The sequence below is a fragment of the Carettochelys insculpta genome, chromosome 5, assembly GCF_033958435.1.
Source record: "Carettochelys insculpta isolate YL-2023 chromosome 5, ASM3395843v1, whole genome shotgun sequence".
In the NCBI taxonomy this organism is placed as follows: Eukaryota; Metazoa; Chordata; order Testudines; family Carettochelyidae; genus Carettochelys; species Carettochelys insculpta.
In genome coordinates, this window is record NC_134141.1 from 129,028,518 (window position 1) to 129,053,306 (window position 24,789).

The window sequence follows — 24,789 nt, forward strand, 5'->3', positions numbered from 1 at the left end:
AGAAAAGGAAAGCCTTCAAAAGGCCTCTGAGAAGGGTTCCCACAAGCAGACACAAAATAAGGCTTCAAAATTAACTGTGTCGACCCAAGGCCAGAAAGTGGGTTTCTTTGTAGACAGTGCAAGGGTACCTTTGCTCAGTGAGCAGCTGCAGCTGCAGCCACAAGGTAACATGAAAGGAGGAGGTGTAAGGAACGAAAATACCGAGAAGAGAATAATGAGGACAATGTTACCTTTGTGGCAAGATACCTCTGTGTCCTGCCAGTGCCCCACACCGCTCCATTTGCCTGGAGAGGTATAGACTGCCCCCATCTGTCCGGGCCAGCTGGTCAGTCTCTTTCCCCCTAGCTCTGGTCAGGGCTGGCAACTCAGGCACACTTCCTTGGAGCTACTCCCTCCCCTCCCGCTGCCTTTTGCCAATAGTCCATCTCCTTGTCTGTCTCCTCTCTTCTCCCCTGCTTCCCCACCTCCCAACGCCCTGCCTGTCTTCTCCCCTGCTTCCCCACCTCCCAAGGCCCTGCCTCTCTTCTCCCCTGCTTCCCCACTTCCCAACGCCCTGCCTCTCTTCTCCCCTGCTTCCCCACTTCCCAACGCCTTGCCTCTCTTCTCCCCTGCTTCCCCACCTCCCAACGCCCTGCCTGTCTTCTCCCCTGCTTCCCCACCTCCCAAGGCCCTGCCTCTCTTCTCCCCTGCTTCCCCACTTCCCAACGCCCTGCCTCTCTTCTCCCCTGCTTCCCCACCTCCCAACGCCCTGCCTCTCTTCTCCCCTGCTTCCCCACCTCCCAACGCCCTGCCTCTCTTCTCCCGCTTCCCCACCTCCCAACGCCCTGCCTCTCTTCTCCCGCTTCCCCACCTCCCAACGCCCTGCCTCTCTTCTCCCCTGCTTCCCCACCTCCCAACGCCCTGCCTCTCTTCTCCCCTGCTTCCCCACCTCCCAACGCCCTGCCTCTCTTCTCCCGCTTCCCCACCTCCCAACGCCCTGCCTCTCTTCTCCCCTGCTTCCCCACCTCCCAACGCCCTGCCTCTCTTCTCCCCTGCTTCCCCACTTCCCAACACCCTGCCTCTCTTCTCCCCTGCTTCCCCACCTCCCAACGCCCTGCCTCTCTTCTCCCCTGCTTCCCCACTTCCCAACGCCCTGCCTCTCTTCTCCCCTGCTTCCCCACCTCCCAACGCCCTGCCTCTCTTCTCCCCTGCTTCCCCACCTCCCAACGCCCTGCCTCTCTTCTCCCCTGCTTCCCCACTTCCCAACGCCCTGCCTCTCTGCTCCTGCTTCCCCACCTCCCAACGCCCTGCCTCTCTTCTCCCCTGCTTCCCCACCTCCCAACGACCTGCCTCTCTTCTCCCCTGCTTCCCCACCTCCCAACGACCTGCCTCTCTTCTCCCCTGCTTCTCCACCTCCCAATGCCCTGCCTCTCTGCTCCTGCTTCCCCACCTCCCAACGCCCTGCCTCTCTTCTCCCCTGCTTCCCTACCTCCCCCACCTCCCAATGCCCTGCCTCTCTTCTCCCCTGCTTCCCCACCTCCCAACGCCCTGCCTCTCTTCTCCCCTGCTTCCCCACCTCCCAACGCCCTGCCTCTCTTCTCCCCTGCTTCCCCACCTCCCAATGCCCTGCCTCTCTTCTCCCCTGCTTCCCCGCCTCTCTTCTCCTGCTTCCCTGCCTCTCTTCTCCCCTGCTTTCCCACTTCCCAATGCCCCGCCTCTCTTCTCCTGTGCTTCCCCACCTGCCCACACCCTGCCTCTCTTCTCCCCTGCTTCCCCACCTCCCAACGCCCTGCCTCTCTTCTCCCGCTTCCCCACCTCCCAACACCCCGCCTCTCTTCTCCCCTGCTTCCCCACCTCCCAACGCCCTGTCTCTCTTCTCCCCTGCTTTCCCACTTCCCAACACCCCGCCTCTCTTCTCCCCTGCTTCCCCACCTCCCCCAGCTCCCAACGCCCTGCCTCTCTTCTCCCCTGCTTCCCCGCCTCTCTTCTCCTGCTTCCCTGCCTCTCTTCTCCCCTGCTTCCCCACCTCCCAATGCCCTGCCTCTCTTTTCCCCTGCTTCTCCACCTCCCAACGCCCTGCCTCTCTTCTCCCCTGCTTCCCCACCTCCCAAGGCCCTGCCTCTCTTCTCCCCTGCTTCCCCACTTCCCAACGCCCTGCCTCTCTTCTCCCCTGCTTCCCCACCTCCCAACGCCCTGCCTCTCTTCTCCCCTGCTTCCCCACCTCCCAACGCCCTGTGTGATGGAGTGGGGGGGTGGTGCATATGTGAGTCAGGCTGGATGTCCGAGGCAAGCAGCAGCTCCCAGTGGCTAAGGATGACCCTGGGGCTACAACTGGCAGATAACACCTCTGCCTGAACAAAGAGCAGGGAGGAGCTGAGCTGGGTTTTGAATCGGGGGCGGCAGTTAGAGGCTGGGGAAGGGAGAGCTGGAAGGCAGCCAGCCTGAGGAGGGGGAAAGCTACACCCCAGAGGGGCACCCCTCGGGGTCTTCCCCCCAGGACAGGTTGGAAGGACTGTCTCGGGATGCTATGCTGTTGCTTCTGTGAGAAACTGGGCATCTGTTGCCTAATAAACCTGCTGTTGTACCTGCTGAGTGAGAGTCACTCCTGCCAGCGGACGGGGTGCAGTGCAGGGGGACCCCTGAACCCCATCACACTGGTGTCAGAAGTGGGATGCACTGCACCCACGGATGAGCTCCCAGCAGTGGCTGACTGAGCACCAGAGAAGGAACGAGTCTCACAAGAGTCAGAGGGGGAACAGAGCCATTCCTGCAGCTGCTGATGGTGAGTGGATACCCCGGGAAACAGCGGGGAGATGGATTATACCCGACTCCTGAAGGCAGAGCTAGCGGGGCTGTGCAGAGAGAGGGGCCTGACCGTGGGGAAGGCGACCAAGGCCCAGCTGATTGCACAGCTGGAAGAGAATGACCGATCCGGGGGGGCAGAGCCTGTCCCGGCAGAAAGTGGCCGGTCAGCCTCGGGAAGCATTTCGGATTCTCCGACAGGAGCAGGGGCTCGACGCCGTCCGACAGACGCGGTGCCCACCAGGTCGCGCTCAGCTAGCGGTGGTCCATCGCGGGCAGAGTCCCCCGCCGCAGAGCTGAGACGGCTGGAACTCGAGGTGAAATTAAAGGAACTGGAGCACCAGGAACGGGAAAGAGAGCGTGAGCATGAGCGCCAGGAACGGGAAAGAGAGCGTGAGCACGAGCGCCAGCTACAAGAGAGACAGCGGGAGGAGAGAGAGCGAGAGCGGGAGCATGAGCGAACCATGGCAGAGGCGAGACGCCAAGAGGCCCCAGCTGCGGTAAGCGGGGAGAGGGCCAGACGGCTCGGGGTGGCCAGTCACTTGGAGACGCGTGTGCTGGCCCAGTGTCAGGACACAGGGGACATGGACGAGTTCCTTACCGCCTTCGAGCGAGCCTGTGAGTTGCATGAGGTTCCCCCAGATGAGTGGCTCCGGCACCTCACCCCCTTGCTGGGCCGGAAGGGCGCAGCGGTGCTCAGCCAGCTGGTGGGGCTGCAGCCTGGGGACTATGAACGGTTCAAACAGGCCCTGCTGCATAAGTTCGGGCTGACTCCGGAGATGTACAAAAAGAAGTTCCAGGAGGCGCAGAAGAGGCCAGAGGAAACCCACGTAGATACAACCGCCCGCCTGAAGCAATACTACCAGAAGTGGGCATTCGGAATGGGAGTCCAGTCCGTAGAGGACCTGATCGAGCTGGCGGTCGTGGAGCGATTCTACGAGATGTGCGCACCTGACCTGAGGGTGTGGCTCGTGGACCGGAAGCCAGGGGACTCACATGATGCAGGGAAACTGGCAGATGACTTCACAAACAGCCGGGCCAGGTTTGAAAGTGAGCCCCACAAAGAGAGGGAGTCTCGGAGAGAGAGGGAGTCCCGGAGGGAGAGGGAGTCCTGGAGAAACCGAGAATCTCAGAGAGACCGGTCCCTAACTGTACGACAGAGGGGACCACCTCTTGGGCAAGCCCAGGAAAGAGGGGCCAGCCACCCACCCCCCAGAGAGCCAAACAGAGCCCGGACAGAGCAGCCGGCCCGAGGGACACAACCAGACCCAGGCTGTTACCGCTGTGGGCGAAAGGGGCATAGAGCAGCCCAGTGCCCCAGGCTCCCAGACAGGTTGAGCAGGCCGGGGGGTCATGGAGTCAACTGGGTGGGGTCCCAGAAGTCAGAGGGGCTGGCGGCCAAGGCGGGTGGTGCTGACAATGGGAACTCGGATTGGGCCGAATCCGCCCCACAGACCAGCTCCTCAGGGGGACCAAATGCTCAGAGGCCAGTTTACAGAGTGGGGGCAGCGCTACCTCTGTGGAGCAAGTGTCTCAAACACCTCGAGGTAGACGGGAAAAAGGTCACGGGGTTCTGGGACACAGGCGCTGACGTGACACTGGCCCGACCCGGGGTGGTGGCACCGGGCTGCATGACACCCGATTCCCACCTGACGATAACAGGAATTGATGGGACCCCTTTCAAGGTGCCCATGGCGAGGGTGCACCTGAAATGGGGGAAGAAGGAAGGCCCCAAGGAAGTGGGCGTGCACAGCCATTTGCCGGCAGATGTACTGATGGGGGCTGACCTGGAGAACTGGCAAGGTGAACGCCCTCGTGCCCTGGTCCTGACCCGTAGCCAAAGAAAACGAGGGGTGCGCTCCCCAGATTCAGGGGTACAGGCCCAGCCAAAGCCACAGGGGCCAACCCTGAGAGAAAGGGGGCCCCCAAAAACCAGATCTCACAGGCCAGGGATGCTGGAGCCAGGCAGGGATGGGGCAGTAGCATCCGCTCCTGCCCCAGCGGAAGAATTCCAGGCAGAGCAGCAGAGAGACCCCTCCTTGCAGAAGCTGAGGGAACTGGCCAGTCTCAGCCCAGCTCCACAGCTGGGGGAGGGCTGCAGGGAGAGATTCCTGTGGGAAAAGGGATTCCTGTACCGGGAATGGGCTCCCAGACGCAAAGCAGAGCCATGGAAGGTCCAGAGGCAACTGGTGGTTCCCCAAAAGTACCGGCGCAGGCTGCTGTACCTAGCCCATGATGTCCCGCTCGCAGGACACCAGGGGATCCACCGCACCAGGAGAAGGTTGTTACAGAACTTTTTCTGGCCAGGGATCTTTGCAGCTGTCCGTCTGTATTGCCTGTCCTGCGATCCCTGCCAGAGGGTGGGGAAGAGCCGGGACAAGGGGAAAGCTGCCCTGAGGCCACTGCCCATCATAGAGGAGGCTTTCCAGAAAGTGGCTATAGACATAGTGGGCCCCTTCAGCAAGGCAACGCGTTCGGGGAAGAAATATATTTTGGTAGTGGTAGATTTTGCCACGCGATACCCAGAAGCAGTGGCCTTGACCTCTATCGACGCTGACACCGTGGCAGATGCACTGCTGTCCATTTTCAGCAGAGTGGGGTTCCCCAAGGAGGTCCTCACAGATCAGGGGTCCAACTTCATGTCGGCCCTACTGCAAAGCTTGTGGGACAAGTGTGGGGTCCGGCACACCTGGGCCACAGCCTACCACCCGCAGACCAATGGGCTGGTGCAGAGGTTCAATGGGACTCTGAAGCAGATGCTGAGAACCTTCATGAATCAATACCCCCATGACTGGGACAAGTACTTACCCCACCTGCTGTTTGCGTACAGGGAGGTGCCCCAGGAATCCACGGGGTTCTCCCCGTTTGAGCTGCTGTATGGAAGGAGGGTACGGGGACCCTTGGACTTGCTCAGAGAAGAGTGGGAGGGGACGGCCTCTCCTGAAGGGGAGTCAGTGGTACAGTATGTACTGACCTTCCGGGAAAAACTCACCGAGCTCATGGGCCTGGCCAGGGAGAACCTCTCCATGGCCCAAAGGAAGCAAAAGGTCTGGTATGACCGTAACGCCCGGGCCCGAGCCTATGCCACAGGGGACCAAGTGATGGTCCTTATACCTGTGCGGCGGAACAAGTTGCAAGCGGCCTGGGATGGGCCCTTCAAGGTCGTCAAACAGCTAAATGACGTGAATTATGTGGTGGAACTGTCGAACCGGGCCCACAGCCACCGGGTCTATCATGTGAACATGATGAAACCTTACTGGGACAGACAGAACTTGGTGCTGGCCGTGTGCAGACACTGGGAGGGGCAGGGGGATGATCCCTTGGTGGATTTACTCACAAGGACTGGAGCCGGCTCCTTGCTGGAGTCTATTCCCCTCTCAGACCAGCTGACCCCTGCCCAGCAGACGGAGATCAAGGAGGTGCTGCATTTGCATCAACAGCTGTTCTCGGACAGACCCGGACGCACTGACCTGGCTGTCCACCGAATAGAGACAGGCACCCACGCCCCTATCAAGTGTGTGCCATTCAGAGCCACAGGGAGGACGGCTCAGGACATAGAGCGGGAGGTTGAAGACATGCTGGCTCTGGGGGTGATCCAACCCTCGTCCAGCCCCTGGGCCTCTCCCGTGGTGTTAGTCCCTAAAAAAGATGGGTCTGTTCGGTTTTGTGTGGACTATCGCAAGCTTAACGCCATCACTGTCTCGGACGCCTACCCTATGCCTAGGCCTGATGACCTCTTAGACAAGCTGGGGGGAGCCCGTTACCTCACCACCATAGACCTCACCAAGGGGTACTGGCAAGTGCCATTAGACGAAGATGCCCGGCTCAAGTCAGCTTTCATCACCCCTGTGGGGCTCTACGAGTTCCTGGTCCTGCCCTTCGGCCTCAAGGGGGCACCCGCTACCTTCCAGCGTCTGGTGGACCAGCTACTGAAGGGGATGGAGAGCTTTGCCCTGGCTTACATGGATGACGTTTGCATCTTCAGCCAGACGTGGGAGGACCATGTGTCCCAAGTCAAGCAGGTGCTGGACCGACTCCAGAAGGCCGGGCTGACTGTCAAGGCAGGGAAGTGCAAGGTGGGAATGGCTGAGGTGACCTACCTGGGCCACAAGGTGGGCAGCGGCTGCTTAAAGCCAGAGCCAGCTAAAGTGGAGGCTGTCAGAGACTGGCCAACACCTCAGACTAAGAAGCAGGTCCAGGCCTTCATTGGGATGGCGGGGTACTACCGGAGGTTTGTGCCCCACTTTAGCTCCATCGCAGCCCCCCTCACGGAGCTGTGTAAAAAGGGAAAGCCTGACAAGGTGGTCTGGACGGAGCAGTGCCAAGAGGCCCTCTGCGCGCTGAAGGAGGCTCTGGTCAAGGCCCCAGTGCTGGCAAATCCAGACTTCAACAAGCCCTTCCTGGTGTTCACCGATGCCTCGGACGTGGGGCTGGGGGTGGTGCTAATGCAGGTGACTGACAAAGGGGAGAAACACCCCATCGTGTACCTGAGTAAGAAGCTGCTGCCCCGGGAGCAGAGCTACGCGGCCATAGAGAAGGAATGTCTGGCCATGGTGTGGGCGCTGGGGAAGCTGCAGCCGTACCTGTTTGGACGGCGTTTCACCGTGTACACCGATCACTCACCCCTGACCTGGCTGCATCACATGAAAGGGGCCAACGCCAAGCTCCTGCGGTGGAGTCTGCTCCTGCAGGACTACGACATGGAGGTGGTCCACGTCAAGGGGAACAACAACACCATAGCCGATGCCCTGTCACGCAGGGAGGGCCCCGAACTTCCCCAGGTCACTGGCTAAGTGACCCCGCTCAGTGCGGTCTGGAAGGGGGGAGAGATGTGATGGAGTGGGGGGGGTGCATGTGTGAGTCAGGCTGGATGTCTGAGGCAAGCAGCAGCTCCCAGTGGCTAAGGATGACCCTGGGGCTACAACTGGCAGATAACACCTCTGCCTGAACAAAGAGCAGGGAGGAGCTGAGCTGGGTCTTGAATCGGGGGAGGCAGTTAGAGGCTGGGGAAGGGAGAGCTGGAAGGCAGCCAGCCTGAGGAGGGGGAAAGCTACACCCCAGAGGGGCACCCCTCGGGGTCTTCCCCCCAGGACAGGTTGGAAGGACTGTCTCGGGCTGCTATGCTGTTGCTTCTGTGAGAAACTGGGCATCTGTTGCCTAATAAACCTGCTGTTGTACCTGCTGAGTGAGAGTCACTCCTGCCAGCGGACGGGGTGCAGTGCAGGGGGACCCCTGAACCCCATCACACCCTGCCTCTCTTCTCCTGCTTCCCCACCTCCCAACGCCCTGCCTCTCTTCTCCCCTGCTTCCCCACCTCCCAACGCCCTGCCTCTCTTCTCCCCTGCTTCCCCACTTCCCAACGCCCTGCCTCTCTTCTCCCCTGCTTCCCCACCTCCCAACGCCCTGCCTCTCTTCTCCCCTGCTTCCCCACTTCCCAACGCCCTGCCTCTCTGCTCCTGCTTCCCCACCTCCCAACGCCCTGCCTCTCTTCTCCCCTGCTTCCCCACCTCCCAACGCCCTGCCTCTCTTCTCCCCTGCTTCCCCACCTCCCAACGCCCTGCCTCTCTTCTCCCCTGCTTCTCCACCTCCCAATGCCCTGCCTCTCTGCTCCTGCTTCCCCACCTCCCAACGCCCTGCCTCTCTTCTCCCCTGCTTCTCTACCTCCCCCACCTCCCAACGCCCTGCCTCTCTTCTACCCTGCTTCTCCACCTCCCAATGCCCTGCCTCTCTTCTCCCCTGCTTCCCCACCTCCCAACGCCCTGCCTCTCTTCTCCCCTGCTTCCCCACCTCCCCCACCTCCCAATGCCCTGCCTCTCTTCTCCCGTGCTTCCCCGCCTCTCTTCTCCCGCTTCCCTGCCTCTCTTCTCCCCTGCTTTCCCACTTCCCAACGCCCCGCCTCTCTTCTCCCCTGCTTCCCCACCTGCCCACACCCTGCCTCTCTTCTCCCCTGCTTCCCCACCTCCCAACGCCCTGCCTCTCTTCTCCCCTGCTTCCCCACCTCCCAACACCCCGCCTCTCTTCTCCCCTGCTTCCCCACCTCCCAACGCCCTGTCTCTCTTCTCCCCTGCTTTCCCACTTCCCAACACCCCGCCTCTTTTCTCCCCTGCTTCCCCACCTCCCCACGCCCTGCCTCTCTTCTCCCCTGCTTCCCCGCCTCTCTTCTCCTGCTTCCCTGCCTCTCTTCTCCCCTGCTTCCCCACCTCCCAATGCCCTGCCTCTCTTCTCCCCTGCTTCTCCACCTCCCAACGCCCTGCCTCTCTTCTCCCCTGCTTCCCCACCTCCCAAGGCCCTGCCTCTCTTCTCCCCTGCTTCCCCACCTCCCAAGGCCCTGCCTCTCTTCTTCCCTGCTTCCCCACCTCCCAAGGACCTGCCTCTCTTCTCCCCTGCTTCCCCACCTCCCAAGGCCCTGCCTCTCTTCTCCCCTGCTTTCCCACCCCCCAACGCCCTGCCTCTCTTCTTCCCTGCTTCCCCACCTCCCAAAGCCCTGCCTCTCTTCTCCACTGCTTCCCCACCTCCCAAGGCCCTGCCTCTCTTCTCCCCTGCTTCTCCACCTCCCAACGCCCTGTCTCTCTTCTCCCGCTTCCCCACCTCCCAACGCCCTGCCTCTCTTCTCCCCTGCTTCCCCACCCCCCAACGCCCTGCCTCTCTTCTTCCCTGCTTCCCCACCTCCCAAGGCCCTGCCTCTCTTCTCCCCTACTTCCCCACCTCCCAATGCCCTGCCTCTCTTCTCCCCTGCTTCCCCACCTCCCAAGGCCCTGCCTCTCTTCTTCCCTGCTTCCCCACCTCCCAAGGACCTGCCTCTCTTCTCCCCTGCTTCTCCACCTCCCAATGCCCTGCCTCTCTTCTCCCCTGCTTTCCCACCCCCCAACGCCCTGCCTCTCTTCTCCCCTGCTTCCCCACCTCCCAAGGCCCTGCCTCTCTTCTCCCCTGCTTTCCCACCCCCCAACGCCCTGCCTCTCTTCTTCCCTGCTTCCCCACCTCCCAAGGCCCTGCCTCTCTTCTCCCCTGCTTCTCCACCTCCCAACGCCCTGTCTCTCTTCTCCCGCTTCCCCACCTCCCAACGCCCTGCCTCTCTTCTCCCCTGCTTCCCCACCCCCCAACGCCCTGCCTCTCTTCTTCCCTGCTTCCCCACCTCCCAAGGCCCTGCCTCTCTTCTCCCCTACTTCCCCACCTCCCAACGCCCTGCCTCTCTTCTCCCCTGCTTCCCCACCTCCCAAGGCCCTGCCTCTCTTCTCCCCTGCTTCCCCACCTCCCAACGCCCTGCCTCTCTTCTCCCTTGCTTCCCTACTTCCCTCACCTCCCAGCGCCCTGCCAGCCCAGGGGCAGGGCCATCAGGAGCCCTCAGTGCTTAGCTGCAGCCCCTCTCTGTTGCTTCCACCTATCTGCTCAGAGTCCTTTCCCTTCCTTGCCTGGCCTAGGCTGTGTCCTGAGCTGCCTCCCACTTCCTACCAGGGTCTGCTGGACTGACCCCGTTACACACTGTAATTATGACTCCGTGGTATGGCCCGGTCTGAACGCTGCATCTCCCGAAGGACGCACAGAGTGGGAGGGCGGTCAGAGCAGACCAAAGGGAAGTGCACTTCTCTTGTGAAGAGACACTGGAAAGAGTAGGACTGTAACTTGGTGACAAGTGAACAGCAGGGTCCTCAAGAGAAGAATATAAGACAACGAATGCCCCTGAGAGCTCTCTTTCTTGTGCACTTGTGCGTCTTGCTGCCGGGATCTCGGAGAGACCGGATGGGAGCAGTGACACCAGTTACCAAGCCAGCTGCTGCTGGAGAGAGAGGCACACCAAGGAGCTGTGCAGGCTGAAAAAAGAGCTGTGGGCCAGCAGAAGAGCCAGTCTCTCCAAGAGATGACCAGTCCCACCAGGCGTGCGCTCGAGGAGAGACAGCAGAGAACAGAAGCTGCCATCTCCTAACACCCTCCTCCTCTGGCGCAGTTGCTGGCTCTCGGGAACAGCTGCACACTCTTGTTCGCAGGTCAGTCACATTCCTGGTCACTCCTGCTGTGCTCAGGCCTGTGGGCTGGGGGCACCTTGGTGTTTATCTGCTTCATTCCAGCCCTCCTCTTCAGACAGCTCAGTCTTTGCAGTCCCTCGCCCACCTGCAGGACATGGAGAAGGCATCGTGTTGCTTCTCAGCAGCTCCCTTATTTTCCACCATTGCTCCCTGCCTGCCCTGCTGAGCCAGGGTAGCTCACAGGCTCCCTGCAGCTCCTTTGACATGGCAATCTCCTGTTCCTGTGTTCCTTTGTCTTTGCCCCAATCCCCTTCATGCGTGCTCTCAGCCACGACCCCAGCTGTGCCCCCAGCCGTGCCCCCAGCCGTGCTCCCAGCTCCTGCTCCTTGGCCTTCCTTTGTTTTGTACCCAGGTTCTGGAGGGCCCTGCTGGGCTCCAGTCCCCCAGGTTCTGCATCAACCCAGCAGCTCTTGTGTCCAGGCCATCAGGGCATCGCACGCACTGCTTACACCTTGTCTGACAGAGACTCCCCACCTGAAGTTCAGGGTCCTGGCCATTTCCTCCCCAGAGGACCCTAACGCTAACTGCACGGCAGTTTGTGCTGCTTTGCAGGACAGGCCTTTCGCCTGGTCACAGCTACGCCTCACCAGCAATGGGTATTGACAGGAGGGGACCGAACACTGAGGCCCCCAGTGCACTGCTGGAACAGAACAGGCAGGCACTTGCCCACCCCGTGGAGCAGGTAGGACACGCCACTGGCCGGGCACCCCTAAAACCAGGAGCACAAACATGCTCATCGGGGCGTACAAGAGCACCCTGGCAGGGAGGCTGTGGCTGTGGCCAGTGATGGGAGACAACTCAGGTAATCTGTGACCTCACTCACCAGGTCTCACCCCAATGGAACTCGGGAGAAATCCATGGCATTAAACGTGTTCCACGGTCTCTATGGGTGGCCAGTATCCTGCTGTGACTAGGCTCACAGCGCCGGCTTTTGCCAGTAGCTAAAGTCACCCTGGGTCTTGTGAGGGTTAGAGGTGTGTTGTGTCCAGTGACGGTTGTGCGTGTTTTGTTGTGTGGTAGTTGTGGTTCTGTGCTTCCTGCAGGGAACAGTTGCCAGGTTTGCATGCAACTTTATAGCACCCTAGACTCCTAGGGCGGGAAGGGACCTCAGGAGGTCATTGAGTCCAGCGCCCTGCTTCAGGCAGCATCAAGTCATCCCAACTAAGTCATCCCAGCCAGGACCTTGTCCAGCTGGGACTTACACACCTCTAGTGACGGAGAATCTACCACCTCTCTAGGCAACGCATTCCAGTGCTTCACCACTCTCCTGGGGAAGTAGTTTTCCCTAATATCCAACCTAATCCTCTCCCTTTGTAACTCCTTGTTCTGCCATCTGACACCACTGAGAACAGTCTATCTCCATCCTCTTTAGAGCTCCCTTCAGGAAGTTGAAGGCTGATATCAAATCACCTTTTGACTGGGCTTGAGTTTCTTTTGCATAGGATGGATGCTTGATAGGTTTGGTAAATCTCAAGAGACAAAGCCCAAGCCACTAGTTAATGCTGTGCTTAGCCTTTTGCAGTGGCTTAATATTCTGGTCACCATAGAGAAAAAAGGCCCCTGAAATCTCCCAGGATTAGAGACAGGCCAGTGGAACCAGGTGAAGCTTCCACAAAGCCCTGGATCCCAGGCCAGCCCTGGTGCTTTGTTTCTGAGTGACCCTGCACATGGAGACGAAGCGATGGGCCCTGCTTCGTGATCTCACTGCCACTCCTTGCACCCGTTGGGGTTTCCAACTGGAGCGGGAACTGGAGGTCATGAATCAGCTTTTCACAGCTTGTTAAAAACCTTGATCCCACCTCTTGTTTTCATGCCTTTTAAACCAGGAAATGAGTTTTACAGCTTTTCCAGGGGGGCGCAGCTGGTGGCCAGGGCCATAACGCTGAACTTTATAAATATCTCCTGGTGGGATGGAGAGAGGTTAGAAAAGGAGCAGGAAGAAGGAGCAAAGCACAGAGAAGGCACAAGAGAGAACTGGCAGTGGAACCCTACCAGCATTAGGAAGAGCACAAGCACAACCCCAGTGATGGCCAGGAAGATGCAGAAGGCCGCCTGCGTCTGGGGCAGCATCTGCCTGATGGTCTGTTTCCTCCTCCAGCTCCAGGGATCCCAAGCGAAGTGTTACTTCCAGGCACAAGGTAAGGCAGCCATGGAGATTAAAGCCGGCGTGTGCATGTGCTGGGAAAGGCCTTCAGCTTCTCCCTGCCAGGGCATGGGAGCTCTGGGCACCCAGGTTGCAAAGCAATAAATGATTTGTGCTGAGCCTGGGAGTGTGATTATGGGCCAGCAATGGCTGGACAGAAGCTCATAAACCACCAAGGAACTCCCCTGGGCTCTGGCTGCAACCATCCTGCTGAGCCGAAGAGGAGCTGCTGCCCAGAGCCCAGCTGGGGTTAGGACCGTGAGGAGGTAGCAAAGGGACAGGGAGGTCAGAGCTCCTGCCAGAGTAGCCCGGGAGCTGGGTCCTGGCCAACGCTGCCTACCTGTTAGCCGGGAGGAAGGACATGCGCCCACGGCTGCACCGGGCTCAGGGCTCACCACATCTCTGGCACAAGAGCGAGACTTGCCAAGAACACAAATGGGTGAAACAGTGCAGCTGCAGGAGCCCAGCCCTGAGTTGGGAGGGGTCACTGGTTATCTTCACCCTCACAGGGTTCGTTGGGGAGCCCTGCCCCCCCCCAGCCCATGGCAGAGAGGGCAGTGGGGTCCCTGGCCCATTCTCACACTGGGGGCAGGCAGGGAGGCCCTGGGTCCCCCCAGTCCATGGCAGAGAAGGCAGTGGGGTCCCTGGCCTGTTCTCACACTGGGGGCAGGCAGGGAAGCCCTGGGTCCTCTGCAGCCCATGGCAGAGAAGGCAGTGGGATCCCTGGCCTGTTCTCACACTGGGGGCAGGAAGGGAAGCCCGGGGTCCCCCCAGCCCATGGCAGAGAAAGCAGTGGGGTCCCTGGCCCATTCTCACATGGGTGGCAGGCAGGGAGGACCTGGGTCCCCCCCCAGCGCACAGCAGAGAATGTTGGGGGGCATCCCTGGCCTGTTCTCACATGGGTGGCAGGCAGGGAGGACCTGGGTCCCCCCCCAGTGCACAGCAGAGAAGGGGGGGGCGTCCCTGGCCTGTTCTCACATTGGGGGCAGGCAGGGAGGACCTGGGTCCCCCCCCAGCGCACAGCAGAGAAGGTGGGGGGGTCCCTGGCCTGTTCTCACATGGGTGGCAGGCAGGGAGGACCTGGGTCCCCCCCCAGCACACAGCAGAGAAGGCAGGGGGGTCCCTGGCCTGTTCTCACATGGGTGGCAGGCAGGGAGGACCTGGGTCCCCCCCCAGCACACAGCAGAGAAGGCAGGGGGGTCCCTGGCCTGTTCTCACATGGGTGGCAGGCAGGGAGGACCTGGCCCGCCCCCCAGCGCACAGCAGAGAAGGCGGGGGGGCGTCCCTGGCCTGTTCTCACATGGGTGGCAGGCAGGGAGGCCCTGGGTCCCCCCCCAGCGCACAGCAGAGAAGGCGGGGGGGCGTCCCTGGCCCATTCTCACATGGGTGGCAGGCAGGGAGGCCCTGGGTCCCCCCCCCAGCGCACAGCAGAGAAGGCGGTGGGGGCGTCCCTGGCCCATTCTCACATGGGTGGCAGGCAGGGAGGCCCTGGGTCCCCCCCCCAGCGCACAGCAGAGAAGGCGGTGGGGGCGTCCCTGGCCTGTTCTCACATGGGTGGCAGGCAGGCAGGCCGTGGGCCATTCTCTGGCCAGGCAGGTCACTTGTGCTCACAGCGGCCAATTCCCTTGCAGCTCCCTGCGCCTACGAGGGGCAGCAGTTCACCCTGGGAGAGTCATGGCTCAGCACCACCTGCCTGCTCTGCACGTGCCTGCACCCCCTCGGCGTGGGCTGCTGTGAGATGTAAGTGCGCTGAGCCGGCTGCTCCCCGGCAGGGGGGCATCCACGCCTAGCAAGCCCCTGGCTGCGCGTGACCTGAGCAGGCAGGCCAGGCTGCAGAGTTCAGCACCCGCACCGGGTCTTCGGCAGTGGCGCGGTGGAGGCTGCATGGTGGACTGGGGCCCGGGCCCAGGCCAGTGCCAGCAGGGAGGGGCACACCTCATCTGTGCCCCGCCCATGTCAGGAGGTGCGGTCAGACGGCCAGGGCACCACTCGGCTGGGCTGCAGCACTGTGTGGTGGTGGCCAGGAAAGGGTCAGCAGCACAGGAGGTCCCAGGGAGGCGTTGGGCAGCCGGGGGCACAGGGACAGGTGCAGCTGTGGCCACGCAGTGGGGGGGACGAGTTTCCCATTTACTTACTGGTGAGGCAGTGGAACTTGTGAAGGCCCCACCTGGCCTGGCCACGATCCCTTTGGGGCTCTCCCAGCAGCTCCCCCCAGCGGGATAGCTGCAGACAAGCCCCTTTCCCATCTCTCCTATCCAGCACCCAGCACCCCATCGACTTCCCGGACTGGTGCATGGCGCACTACGACTCGCAGACCTGCCAGATTTCGGTGGTGCAGAAAGCCAACCCCCACCTGCCTTGTGTCAACAGCCTGGAGCACGAGTGGGGCTCGGCCGGCACCCCGGAGCCAGTCATCAACAAGGTGCTGGAGACCAGGCTGAGCCGGTAGAGGCAGGCAGGGCCAGCTCTGCCATCAGTCCAGCACGGATCACCGCTGCCCCCACAGCACCTTTCTCGCACCCCCTGCCCTGTCCTGTGAGACGCTGCTGCAGCCCCCTTCCAGGGAAACCACTAGTCACCCATCCGGGGACAAATCAGTATCAGCCGAGCGCTGCCTTGACCTGGCTTCGCCTTCACTTCCTGAATCAAAGTAGGGCTCCCCTCCCGCAGGCCACAGCAAGCTCCATGCACCTAAGGGAGGTCCCAGCAGCCCCCGGCTCCCTGTGTTCCACCCCCAGCCAAACACCTCTCAAGAAAGCCACTGGAGTGGGTGAGTCTCATCCGAGGCCGTCGGGTCCAGATCCGTGGGCTCAGCCAGTGCAATGTCCTCAAGGGGTCTGTGATGCCCTCCAGGGGGCTGGGCCGGGCCAGGCTGAGCAGCCCATCCAGGCTCTTTGCAGCACAGCCCGGCAGAGCTCCAGCAATGGAGGCAGTGGGGAACTTTTCTAACTCCCCAGGCCCCCACCCAGAAGACAGGATCCAACGTGCATAGCACTGTGGCAGATTCCGACTCTCCCTGCATCCCCCTGGGCCTCCCCGACTGACCAGCAGTCCCATTGCGGGGCCCTGACACAGGGCCAGCCAGTGACGTGGGGACCGGGGCCCTCTGGACTTTCCAGCCCTGCCTGCAAAGCCCCGACCCAGACACTGCCCTGCCCTGCTGGCCCCGTTGCTGTTCGGTGAAATGGGGGAGGTTCTGTCCTGCCCTCGAGGTGCAGGGACAACAACCACCCCGAGAGCAGCCAGTCCCTGCACCGCAAGCCCCCCGCAGCCCCGCTGGGGCACCGTGAGCCACACCACTGCTGGGAACGGCCCTGCCTCTGCCCCCCTTGGAGCAAGACCTGCAGATGGGGGGAGCCTGGGCGCCCTGCTGAAGCCACCCTAGCACTAGCTGCCCCAGCAGCCTGGCCCAGCTAGCACTGCTTTCCCTTATGCTCCTGTCCTTGCAATAAAACTATGACTTAACCCCGGAGGGCTCTGGCCAGTGACTGCTGGGGAGGGGCAGCCCCCAGCAGCAGAAACGGGTCCTTTATCACACATCCGGTCCCTCCAACAGGACTGGCCTGGCCAGGCCACCCCTCGGCAGCACCCAGCCTGTTTGCTCAGAGATGGGGGGTGTGGGGGGCACGCCTGGAGGGGACTGGCCTGTAGCACAGCAAGAAATGTCCCTGTCCCCCAGCACAGGGCAGGGCTGGGCTCTTACAGGGACACCCCCCCCACACACACAAAGCAGGACTGGGCTCTTACAGGGACACCCCCCCCCACACACACACAAAGCAGGGCTGGGCTCTTACAGGGACACCCCCCACACGCACACAAAGCAGGGCTGGGCTCTAACATGGATACCCCCCCCCCACAAAGCAGGGCTGGGCTCTTACAGGGACACCCCCCCACACACACAAAGCAGGGCTGGGCTCTTACAGGGACACCCCCCCCCACACACACAAAGCAGGGCTGGGCTCTAACACGGATACCCCCCCCACACACAAAGCAGGACTGGGCTCTTACAGGGACACCCCCCCCCCCACACACAAAGCAGGGCTGGGCTCTAACACGGATACTCCCCCCCCCCACAAAGCAGGACTGGGCTTTTACAGGGACACCCCCCCCCCACACACAAAGCAGGGCTGGGCTCTAACATGGATACCCCCCCCCCACACACAAAGCAGGGCTGGGCTCTAACATGGATACCCCCCCCCCACAAAGCAGGACTGGGCTCTTACAGGGACACCCCCCCCACACACAAAGCAGGACTGGGCTCTTACAGGGATACCCGCCCCCCCCACACACACACACAAAGCAGGGCTGGGCTCTTACAGGGACACCCCCCACACACACACACAAAGCAGGGCTGGGCTCTTACAGGGACCCCCCCCCACACACAAAGCAGGACTGGGCTCTTACAGGGACACCCCCCACACGCACACAAAGCAGGGCTGGGCTCTGAAACGGATACTCCCCCCCACACACACAAAGCAGGGCTGGGCTCTAACACGGATACTCCCTCCCCCCCCCACAAAGCAGGGCTGGGCTCTAACACGGATACTCCCCCCCCACACACAAAGCAGAGCTGGGCTCTAACACGGATACTCCCCCCACACACACAAAGCAGGGCTGGGCTCTTACAGGGACACCCCCCACACGCAAACAAAGCAGGGCTGGGCTCTTACAGGGACACCCCCTCCCCTCCCCCACACAACGTAGGGCTGGGCTCTTACAGGGACACCCCCCCCACACACACAAAGCAGGGCTGGGCTCTTACAGGGACACCCCCCCCACACACACACAACGTAGGGCTGGGCTCTTACAGGGACACCCCCCCCACACACACAAAGCAGGGCTGGGCTCTTACAGGGACACCCCCCCACACACACACACAAAGCAGGGCTGGGCTCTTACAGGGACACCCCCCCACACACAAAGCAGGGCTGGGCTCTCACAGGGACACCCCCTCCCCACGGGGCAGTGCCTGGGCAGCTGTCAGTACACCAAGGGCTGTTGGCGAGCCGGGCACACCGGTGTTTATTCATTTACACACACACTGCGGACACCCTCGGGCTCCTGGTGAAGGTGGCAGGCAGAGCTCGGAAGGGTCTGGCTTGGCCAAGGCTGTGGCCACCCAGCACGCTTCCCCTTTGCTGCCTGGCCCGCTCCGTACCAGCACTCAGAGCGCAGTGCTGGTGCTGCGACCCCTCAGTGTGGGCGCAGCCTGCCCCTAGGCAGGCCAGGAATTCCTGCTCCCGGCTCAGGCAGGGAGGGCAGCCTGCTTGCCCATGGGGATATGGGTCTGGGGTGGCAGCACTACCCCTGCTTCTGGGGGACAGCAGCCTCTCCCTGGGGAAGGCAGCCACAGGCGGGAGCTCAGCCTGGGCGTGCAGGGTGCCTGCTCCCCCTCTGCTGGAGGGGTCCAGATGGGAGGCTGCATGGGGCTGTCTAGCAGAGATGCCTGCAATTTGCACGCTGGATTGTCAAGCCCCAGAGCAGTCCCAGGCTGCAGAGCTGTCCCTTGCAGCTGGCGGTGGGGCACTGGAGATGGGGTCCCCCAGGGGAGGGGAGAGCTGAGTGGGAATGGGCGTGGCCTTCCCATGAGCCTGGCGTACATAGGCACTGGAAGGGCGACTGTCCCTGGGCTGGGTGTGAGGCTCAACAGCGAGGTGAAAGCAGCCTGTCTGCTCACGCCAGGCCACCCTCCTAGCGAGGGCCCAGGATTTCCTGTACGCACCCAGGGGATCAGGGTCCTGGAGCCTGGTTCTGACCCAGAGACAGGACAGCCAGCATTGGGCACGGAGCCTTCTCTCTCTCACAAAGGTACGGCAGCCCAGCCAGCCCAGGGCCTCAGAGTGGGCCTGTGTCCTGTGACTCGGCTCCTGCCATCCCACCTGCTGCGCCACAGGAGACAGGAGGAGAAGCACCGAGGCCCCCCGGGTCTCACCTTGGTCCTGCCCCCACTCAGATTGTGATGGAGTTTGTGCTGGAGAAGTGGGACACGTAGGAGGCCAGGATGGGATTGGTCGGCAGGACTTTGATGGGCAGGTCCCAGCTGAAAGTGTCCACTTCCATTTGCTCCACCCCAGTCCAGGTGATGGTTTCCGACTGGTTCTTGGGGACCGTGTGAGCCTCCACCGACTCCCGGGAGGTCACGAATTCAAAGTGCAGCCTCCACTTCAGAGACACTGTGGGCGAAAGGCAGGTCAGAGGCAGCAAGCGCAAGGGCTGCAGGATTGCAGGAGGGCCCCTGCTCAGCAGCCGTGTTGGTGCTGGAGGGCCCAGTTCACAGCGAGGCAGCCGCCCCCCGAGCAGCAGCCCAGCTGCTTCCCTTCTGGCACCCATACGGAGAGACACGTCTCCTAGAGCTGGAAGGGACCTCAGGAGGTCATCGAGTCCAGTCCCCTGCCCTCCTGGCAGGACCAAGCACCAGCCCTGACATCTATGTGCCCCCATTCCTAAACAGCCTCCTCAGGGACTGAGCTCACAACCCTGGGTTTAGCAGGCCAACGCTCAAACCGCTGAGCCCACGCCCAGCTCCTCCCCGTGCCCAGCTCTGGTGGTGGGGGACGGTGCCAGCAGGGCACGGCACACAAGCAGGAGGGGAGAGCAGTGGGGCAATGCCTGCCCCCCCGAGCCCTGCGTGCCAGCAGCCCCTCCCTCCGGGCACTCACCGACGGCCGTGGTGAAGCCTGGCGTGCAGCTGAGCGGGATGGGCAGGCTGAAGCTGCTGCGGCCCGTATGGAGGCAGGACTCCTGGTGGCGGGCGTGTGTGCCGCAGGAGACGGGCTGCCCACGCCGGCGCTGGAACTCCTCCCGGATGCCCTCCTCCGTCTGCAGGCTCACCGAATACTGGAGCAGGGCACAGGCAGGGACTTGTCAGTCCCGGCAGAGGGCCCCGGGGCTGGCTCTGCACAGCTCTAACCCCCACAGACCAAACCCACCTGGCAGCCCGAGGCAAGGCCCGGGAACTGCCCAGAAGCCCCCTCCCTGTGCAGCCCAGTGTCTGCACCGCTGTGGCTAGCCCAGGTACCCCACCCCTTCTGCCTGCCTGGGGGGGGCCGCCTGTCCCTGGAGTGTGCAGGGCTGGGAAGACGAGAAGCACTGACCTGCAGGCAGGGGATGTCCCCTTCTGCGAAGTTAAACGTCCCAACGACATCCTCCCCGATCTTATAGACAGTCTTGAAGATGCCGAACCTGCCCACCTTGCCCCGGGTGTTGCTGATGTTGTACAGGTCTGGGGGGACAGAAGACAGCTGGATGAGCTGCAGCTGCACCCCCTCACCACCCTGGCCCAAAGCCACAAGCCCAGACAGCAAGCGTGCCTCTGCAGGACACGACCTGCCTGAGGCGGCCTGGCTGCCGGTGAGCGCCCCAGCCCTCGCATTAGGCACACTGGTTACAGCAGGCCCTGGCTGGCCAGGGACAGAGGCTCTGTGAGCCGCCAGGGAGGCAGCGTGGGGCACCTGACACAGCTTCTGGGCTCCGCACACGCCCTCGGGCTGTGAGAAAGATCTTCAGAGGCACTGCTGAGCAAAGCGGGAGCTGGGAACGGGAGACAGGCTGCCAGGGCCTGGGGCAGGCAGGGACAGCGAGCTAGGTGGGGAACGACCTACGCAGGCTGCGCCGAGAGGTGGCTGCCATCAGCAGCTCTGTGGCCAGGTCTGCCAGGCGGGAGTCCTTCTTCGTCCCCTCCTCCTCCTCCAGGAAGGGGTTTGAGGGGGCGACTGCTTCATCCTGGGGGAACTGATAGTCTTTGAGCCCTGGGGAGAGAGGAGACAGGGTCACAGGCTGGCACGGGGCGAGGCGGGAACTGCCCAGCCAGGAGTGTGCCAACTGACTTACCATGAAGTACCAGCACGCGGAAGGGCACCCGCAGCAGCTTGATGGGGGAGTTCACCCTCTGGCAACCGATGGTTAGCTTGTACACGTACTTCACCGCCTGCCCCCGGAAGGAGGGGGGCCCGTCCACAGGCAGCATCTCACTGTAGGAGTCTGACACAAACGGGCAGGGCTCAGCATGGGGAGAGCTGAGTGACCCACGGTGTCATTGGCGCTCTGCAGGTACCGTACGCCACCCTCTGCCTCACGAGGGAACTCCCCCCACATTGCCTCCCAGGGCTGGGACCAGGGAGCAGGCGGCCGGCCCAGACACCAGGGCAAACACAACATCCCCAGGAAGCTCTTGGGACGCACTGGGGACAGCTCTTTAAGGACTGGAATACGAAAGGAGCCCCCCAGAGAGCGGCGCACGGACACATCGCTAAGGAGGAGCGCTGGCGAGCCGCACGCACGCAGAGGGAGGCAGGCTGCAGAAGCAACGAGTCGCCGCCGGCGCGGGAGATACGCGCGCGTGCGCACGAACACGGCCCTTACAGGTTTTCGACTCCCCGGGATCCAGGCGCAAGTCACAAAAGAGAATCTTCGGGGGCGTGGAGAGGATGCACTGCCCCCGCTCTCCTGGAAGGCAAAGACCAACCACAGCTGCACAGGGCAGGAGAAACAGGCACAACCTGCCTCTACCCCAGGGCCCGTCCCTCCAGGCAGCACTTTGGGCAGGGGCTTGCAAGGGAGGCAGCCTTGCCCAACGACACCTTGTCCAAGAGAGAGTCTCGGACATGCCCTGGAGCCGTGGGCAGCCTGACAGCTCCGATCCTGGCTGGGGTCAGTGTTGGTTTTACTCTGGTAAGGGTTTACTTATGCTTATGGGGCCCCGGCTCCAGCTGCAGCTCAGCAGGTGGTGATACAAGGTGTGAAATAGTGAGTCTCTGCGTTCATCGCCTGCTCTGGATCTTGGCACGCTGCAGAGTAGCCCCCGGGCTCCCTCTGTACGTCATTTCCTCTCTCCTCAGTCGCTTGCCCCTCTCACAGGGCATTCCCTCCCCTCCACCCAGCGCCCAAGGCTGGCACAGCACTCACCTCGATTGGGGACGAACACGGTCTCGTTCTCAGCCTGCACATCATGTTTGCTGTCATCCGAGGGAGGCAACGCCACTCGGTTCTCGCTGGCATGAAACTGGCAATGAATCTGGGCGCTGGCCCAGGCCAGCATCTCACTGGTGCAGAGGAGACAGACAAGCAGTGAGACATGCGGGCCAGAGCCCACCAGGGCCCACATCAGGCACCACACCCCCACGGGAGGACGCAAGGGAGATCACTCTGCTCCCTGGGCCGTCACACGCCCAGGACTCACGCGCTGCACTTCTCCAGCTGCAGGGCTGAGCCCGTCCCAGGGAGCACCTCACGGTTTGGGAGCTGCTTCTGCCTGTGCCCTTAGTCCAGGCACCGCTACCTGAATAGTATAAAATTCTGTTCTAGTTCTATCTGCGTTAGGGCAACGTTGTGAGAGTTCAGCAGGCGTGCGCCTGCTTGCACCTGTGTGATGTTAAGGCACAAACAGACCTCACGGCTATTATCTGAACTCAGATTTAACATAAATATTGCGAAAGAATGCAAGGAGTGCTGGTTAGAAGTCAAGGCAAGACAGTGCAGTTGCTGATATGGGACTTGATTAATGAAGAATGAAAGGAAGGTAATATCTACATCTATCTGTAAGACATTGGCTTACAGATAGCACGTTCTGTCAGCCTGGTATCTTTTTCTTACGAGACGATAATGGTATTGATGTTCTGTAAGGTGTTGATTCTGTAAGGTATCTCGGGACATGTTGACTAAAACCCTAGAATGATATAAAATGAACGTGGCACACACTGAATGGATTACAAACTGGCTAACTGATAGCAGGAAATCTTCCCTTGTTTTTCTGCAGGGAAAGATTCTCCGCCCTGATTTATTTAACACCTTTATCAATGACCTGGCAGAAAATACAGAATCATTCCAAATTTGCAGGTGACATAAAAATTGACTTACTTGACTTTAACCCTTGTACTCTGTGTGGAGCACAGGTCATCGACAAGTCTCCTCCACTTAGCTCTGTCTTGCAACAAAACTAGCTGACTCCAGAAACACCCCAGCTGTTGTCCTTCACTCTCAGTAGATCTTCTCTGTGTTGTCTGAGGCCTTCCTCTTTTGCTTTTTCTTTCCTTCCCTCCATGTGAGAACTTGACAGACTCTGCTGGACGATTGGGTTCTGAGAAAGCCAGCTCCGCTTTCTTCTCTTGATTCGGACATCAGGCAGTTCTTGTACTGCTCAGTTTCAAAGCTTCTAATTTGTGAAGTCTTGCCCTTTGATGTGAAGGATGTTCCTCAGGCATCTGTTTATGAACATCTGCAGCTTCTGATTTGACGACTTTTTAGTATGCCAAGTCTCATCTCCACCCAGGAGTACACTCTTCACTTTGTGTTGAAGATCCATAGTTTCACCTTTGCAGATATTATTTGTGATCTGATTGATTATTTGTGATGATCTGAAGTTACAGAAGGAGAGGAGTAAGTTGGATATGAGGAAAAACTACTTCACCAGGCAGGTGGTGAAGCACTGGAATGCGCTGCCTAGAGAGGTGGTGGAATCTCCATCTTTAGAGGTTTTTAAGTCGTGGTTTGACAAGGCCCTGGCTGGGATGAGTTAGTGGGGGTTGATCCTGCTTGAAGCAGAGGGCTGGACTAGATAACCTCCTGAGGTCCCTTCCAGCCTTGGGATTCTACGATTTCCATATGGGATGAAGAGCTTTGAGTGCAGCTGTTGCATTCCCTGTCCTGGCATTGATATCCTTACCTGTTCTTCCGTCTCTGCCCATAATACTCCCCAAGTCAGTGAACTGCTCCACATCTTCCAGGTCATCCCTTCCCAGTGTGATGGTGGTGTTGTTGGACTGTTTGATCCTCATTGTTTTGGTCTTTCCCTTGTTAATGCTCAGTCCAGTCATTGCAGCAGTTTTGTCTAGTGGTGTGACCTTTTCCTCCCTGCTCTCTTGCAGGCGTGAAAGGAGGGTGGCATTGTTAGTAAAATGAATGTCCTCTAGCTGCTTGAAAAATGTGCACTGGAAGTCCTGTTGATGGCCGCCAGTTGTCCTGCTCAGAATCGTCTACTGAGATCAAAAAGGAAAGGTGACAGTGGGCACCTTTGTTGCACTCCTGACAGTAGGCCGAAGGCTTTGGAAGCTGGCCTGTTCTTCTCTGAGCTGCCTATCAATTTCTGTCTTCGTTCTCTTCACAAGAATCCTGTTGAACACTTTTCCCGGAATAGACAGTAACGCGACGCCCCTCCAGTTCTTGCGTTCCTTCAGGTTACCTTTCTTTGAAAGCTTAATAAAGTAACCATGTTTCCAATCTTGTGGGATCTCTTCAGTGTCCCAATTCTTCCAAATCACGTTGACTGATGTCTCACCACGTGCCTTGATTGTTTCAATGGGGATGTTGGCTGGACCAGGTATTTTTGCATTCTTCAGATGGTGTGATGGAGTGGGGGAGGTGCATGTGTGAGTCAGGCTGGATGTCTGAGGCAAGCAGCAGCTCCCAGTGGCTAAGGATGACCCTGGGGCTACAACTGCCAGGTAACACCTCTGCCTGAACAAAGAGCAGGGAGGAGCTGAGAGGGTTTTTTGAATCGGGGGTGGCAGTTAGAGGCGAGGAAAAGGGAGAGCTGGAAGGCAGCCAGCCTGAGGAGGGGGAAGCTACACCCCAGAGGGGCACCCCTCGGGGTCTTCTCCCCAGGACAGGTTGGAAGGACTGTCTCTGGCTGCTGTGCTGTCGCTTCTGTGAGAAACTGGACATCTGTTGCCTAATAAACCTGCTGTTGTACCTGCTGAGTGAGAGTCTCTCCTGCCAGCGGACGGGGTGCAGTGCAGGGGGACCCCTGAACCCCATCACAGATGGGCAATGGCTTTTCCGATTTCTTCTTTAGTAAGTCTGCTGCTGTTAATCTGCAGCAGTACATTTGCAGGTGGTAACTACAGAGGT

General features: G+C 60.6%; 2 protein-coding genes across 3 annotated transcripts in view; one reads left to right on the forward strand and one right to left on the reverse strand.

The window, feature by feature from the left end:
- Nucleotides 1-10,441: 10,441 nt before the first annotated feature.
- The window catches only part of RGP1 (RGP1 homolog, RAB6A GEF complex partner 1), a 33,777-nt gene continuing 19,429 nt past the window's right edge, over nucleotides 10,442-24,789 (reverse strand). Inside the window, exons 2-10 of one of the 2 annotated variants that reach the window (XM_074994455.1) lie at nucleotides 22,801-23,297; nucleotides 21,850-21,986; nucleotides 21,307-21,390; nucleotides 20,776-20,925; nucleotides 20,547-20,693; nucleotides 20,040-20,167; nucleotides 19,605-19,782; nucleotides 18,878-19,118; nucleotides 10,442-10,887 (exon numbers count right to left, since the gene is read on the reverse strand). In XM_074994455.1, coding sequence (XP_074850556.1) covers nucleotides 18,895-19,118; nucleotides 19,605-19,782; nucleotides 20,040-20,167; nucleotides 20,547-20,693; nucleotides 20,776-20,925; nucleotides 21,307-21,390; nucleotides 21,850-21,982 — 1,044 coding nt within the window. In that variant the 5' untranslated portion in view covers nucleotides 21,983-21,986; nucleotides 22,801-23,297 and the 3' untranslated portion in view covers nucleotides 10,442-10,887; nucleotides 18,878-18,894. The remainder of the gene's footprint in view (nucleotides 10,888-18,877; nucleotides 19,119-19,604; nucleotides 19,783-20,039; nucleotides 20,168-20,546; nucleotides 20,694-20,775; nucleotides 20,926-21,306; nucleotides 21,391-21,849; nucleotides 21,987-22,800; nucleotides 23,298-24,789) is intronic. The other variant, XM_074994454.1, reaches the window with a different exon arrangement.
- MSMP (microseminoprotein, prostate associated) lies at nucleotides 12,829-15,394 on the forward strand. Its single transcript, XM_074994453.1, has 3 exons — nucleotides 12,829-12,940; nucleotides 14,577-14,685; nucleotides 15,205-15,394. Exons 1-3 carry the CDS (start codon nucleotides 12,829-12,831, stop codon nucleotides 15,392-15,394), a joined length of 411 nt encoding a protein of 136 aa, XP_074850554.1.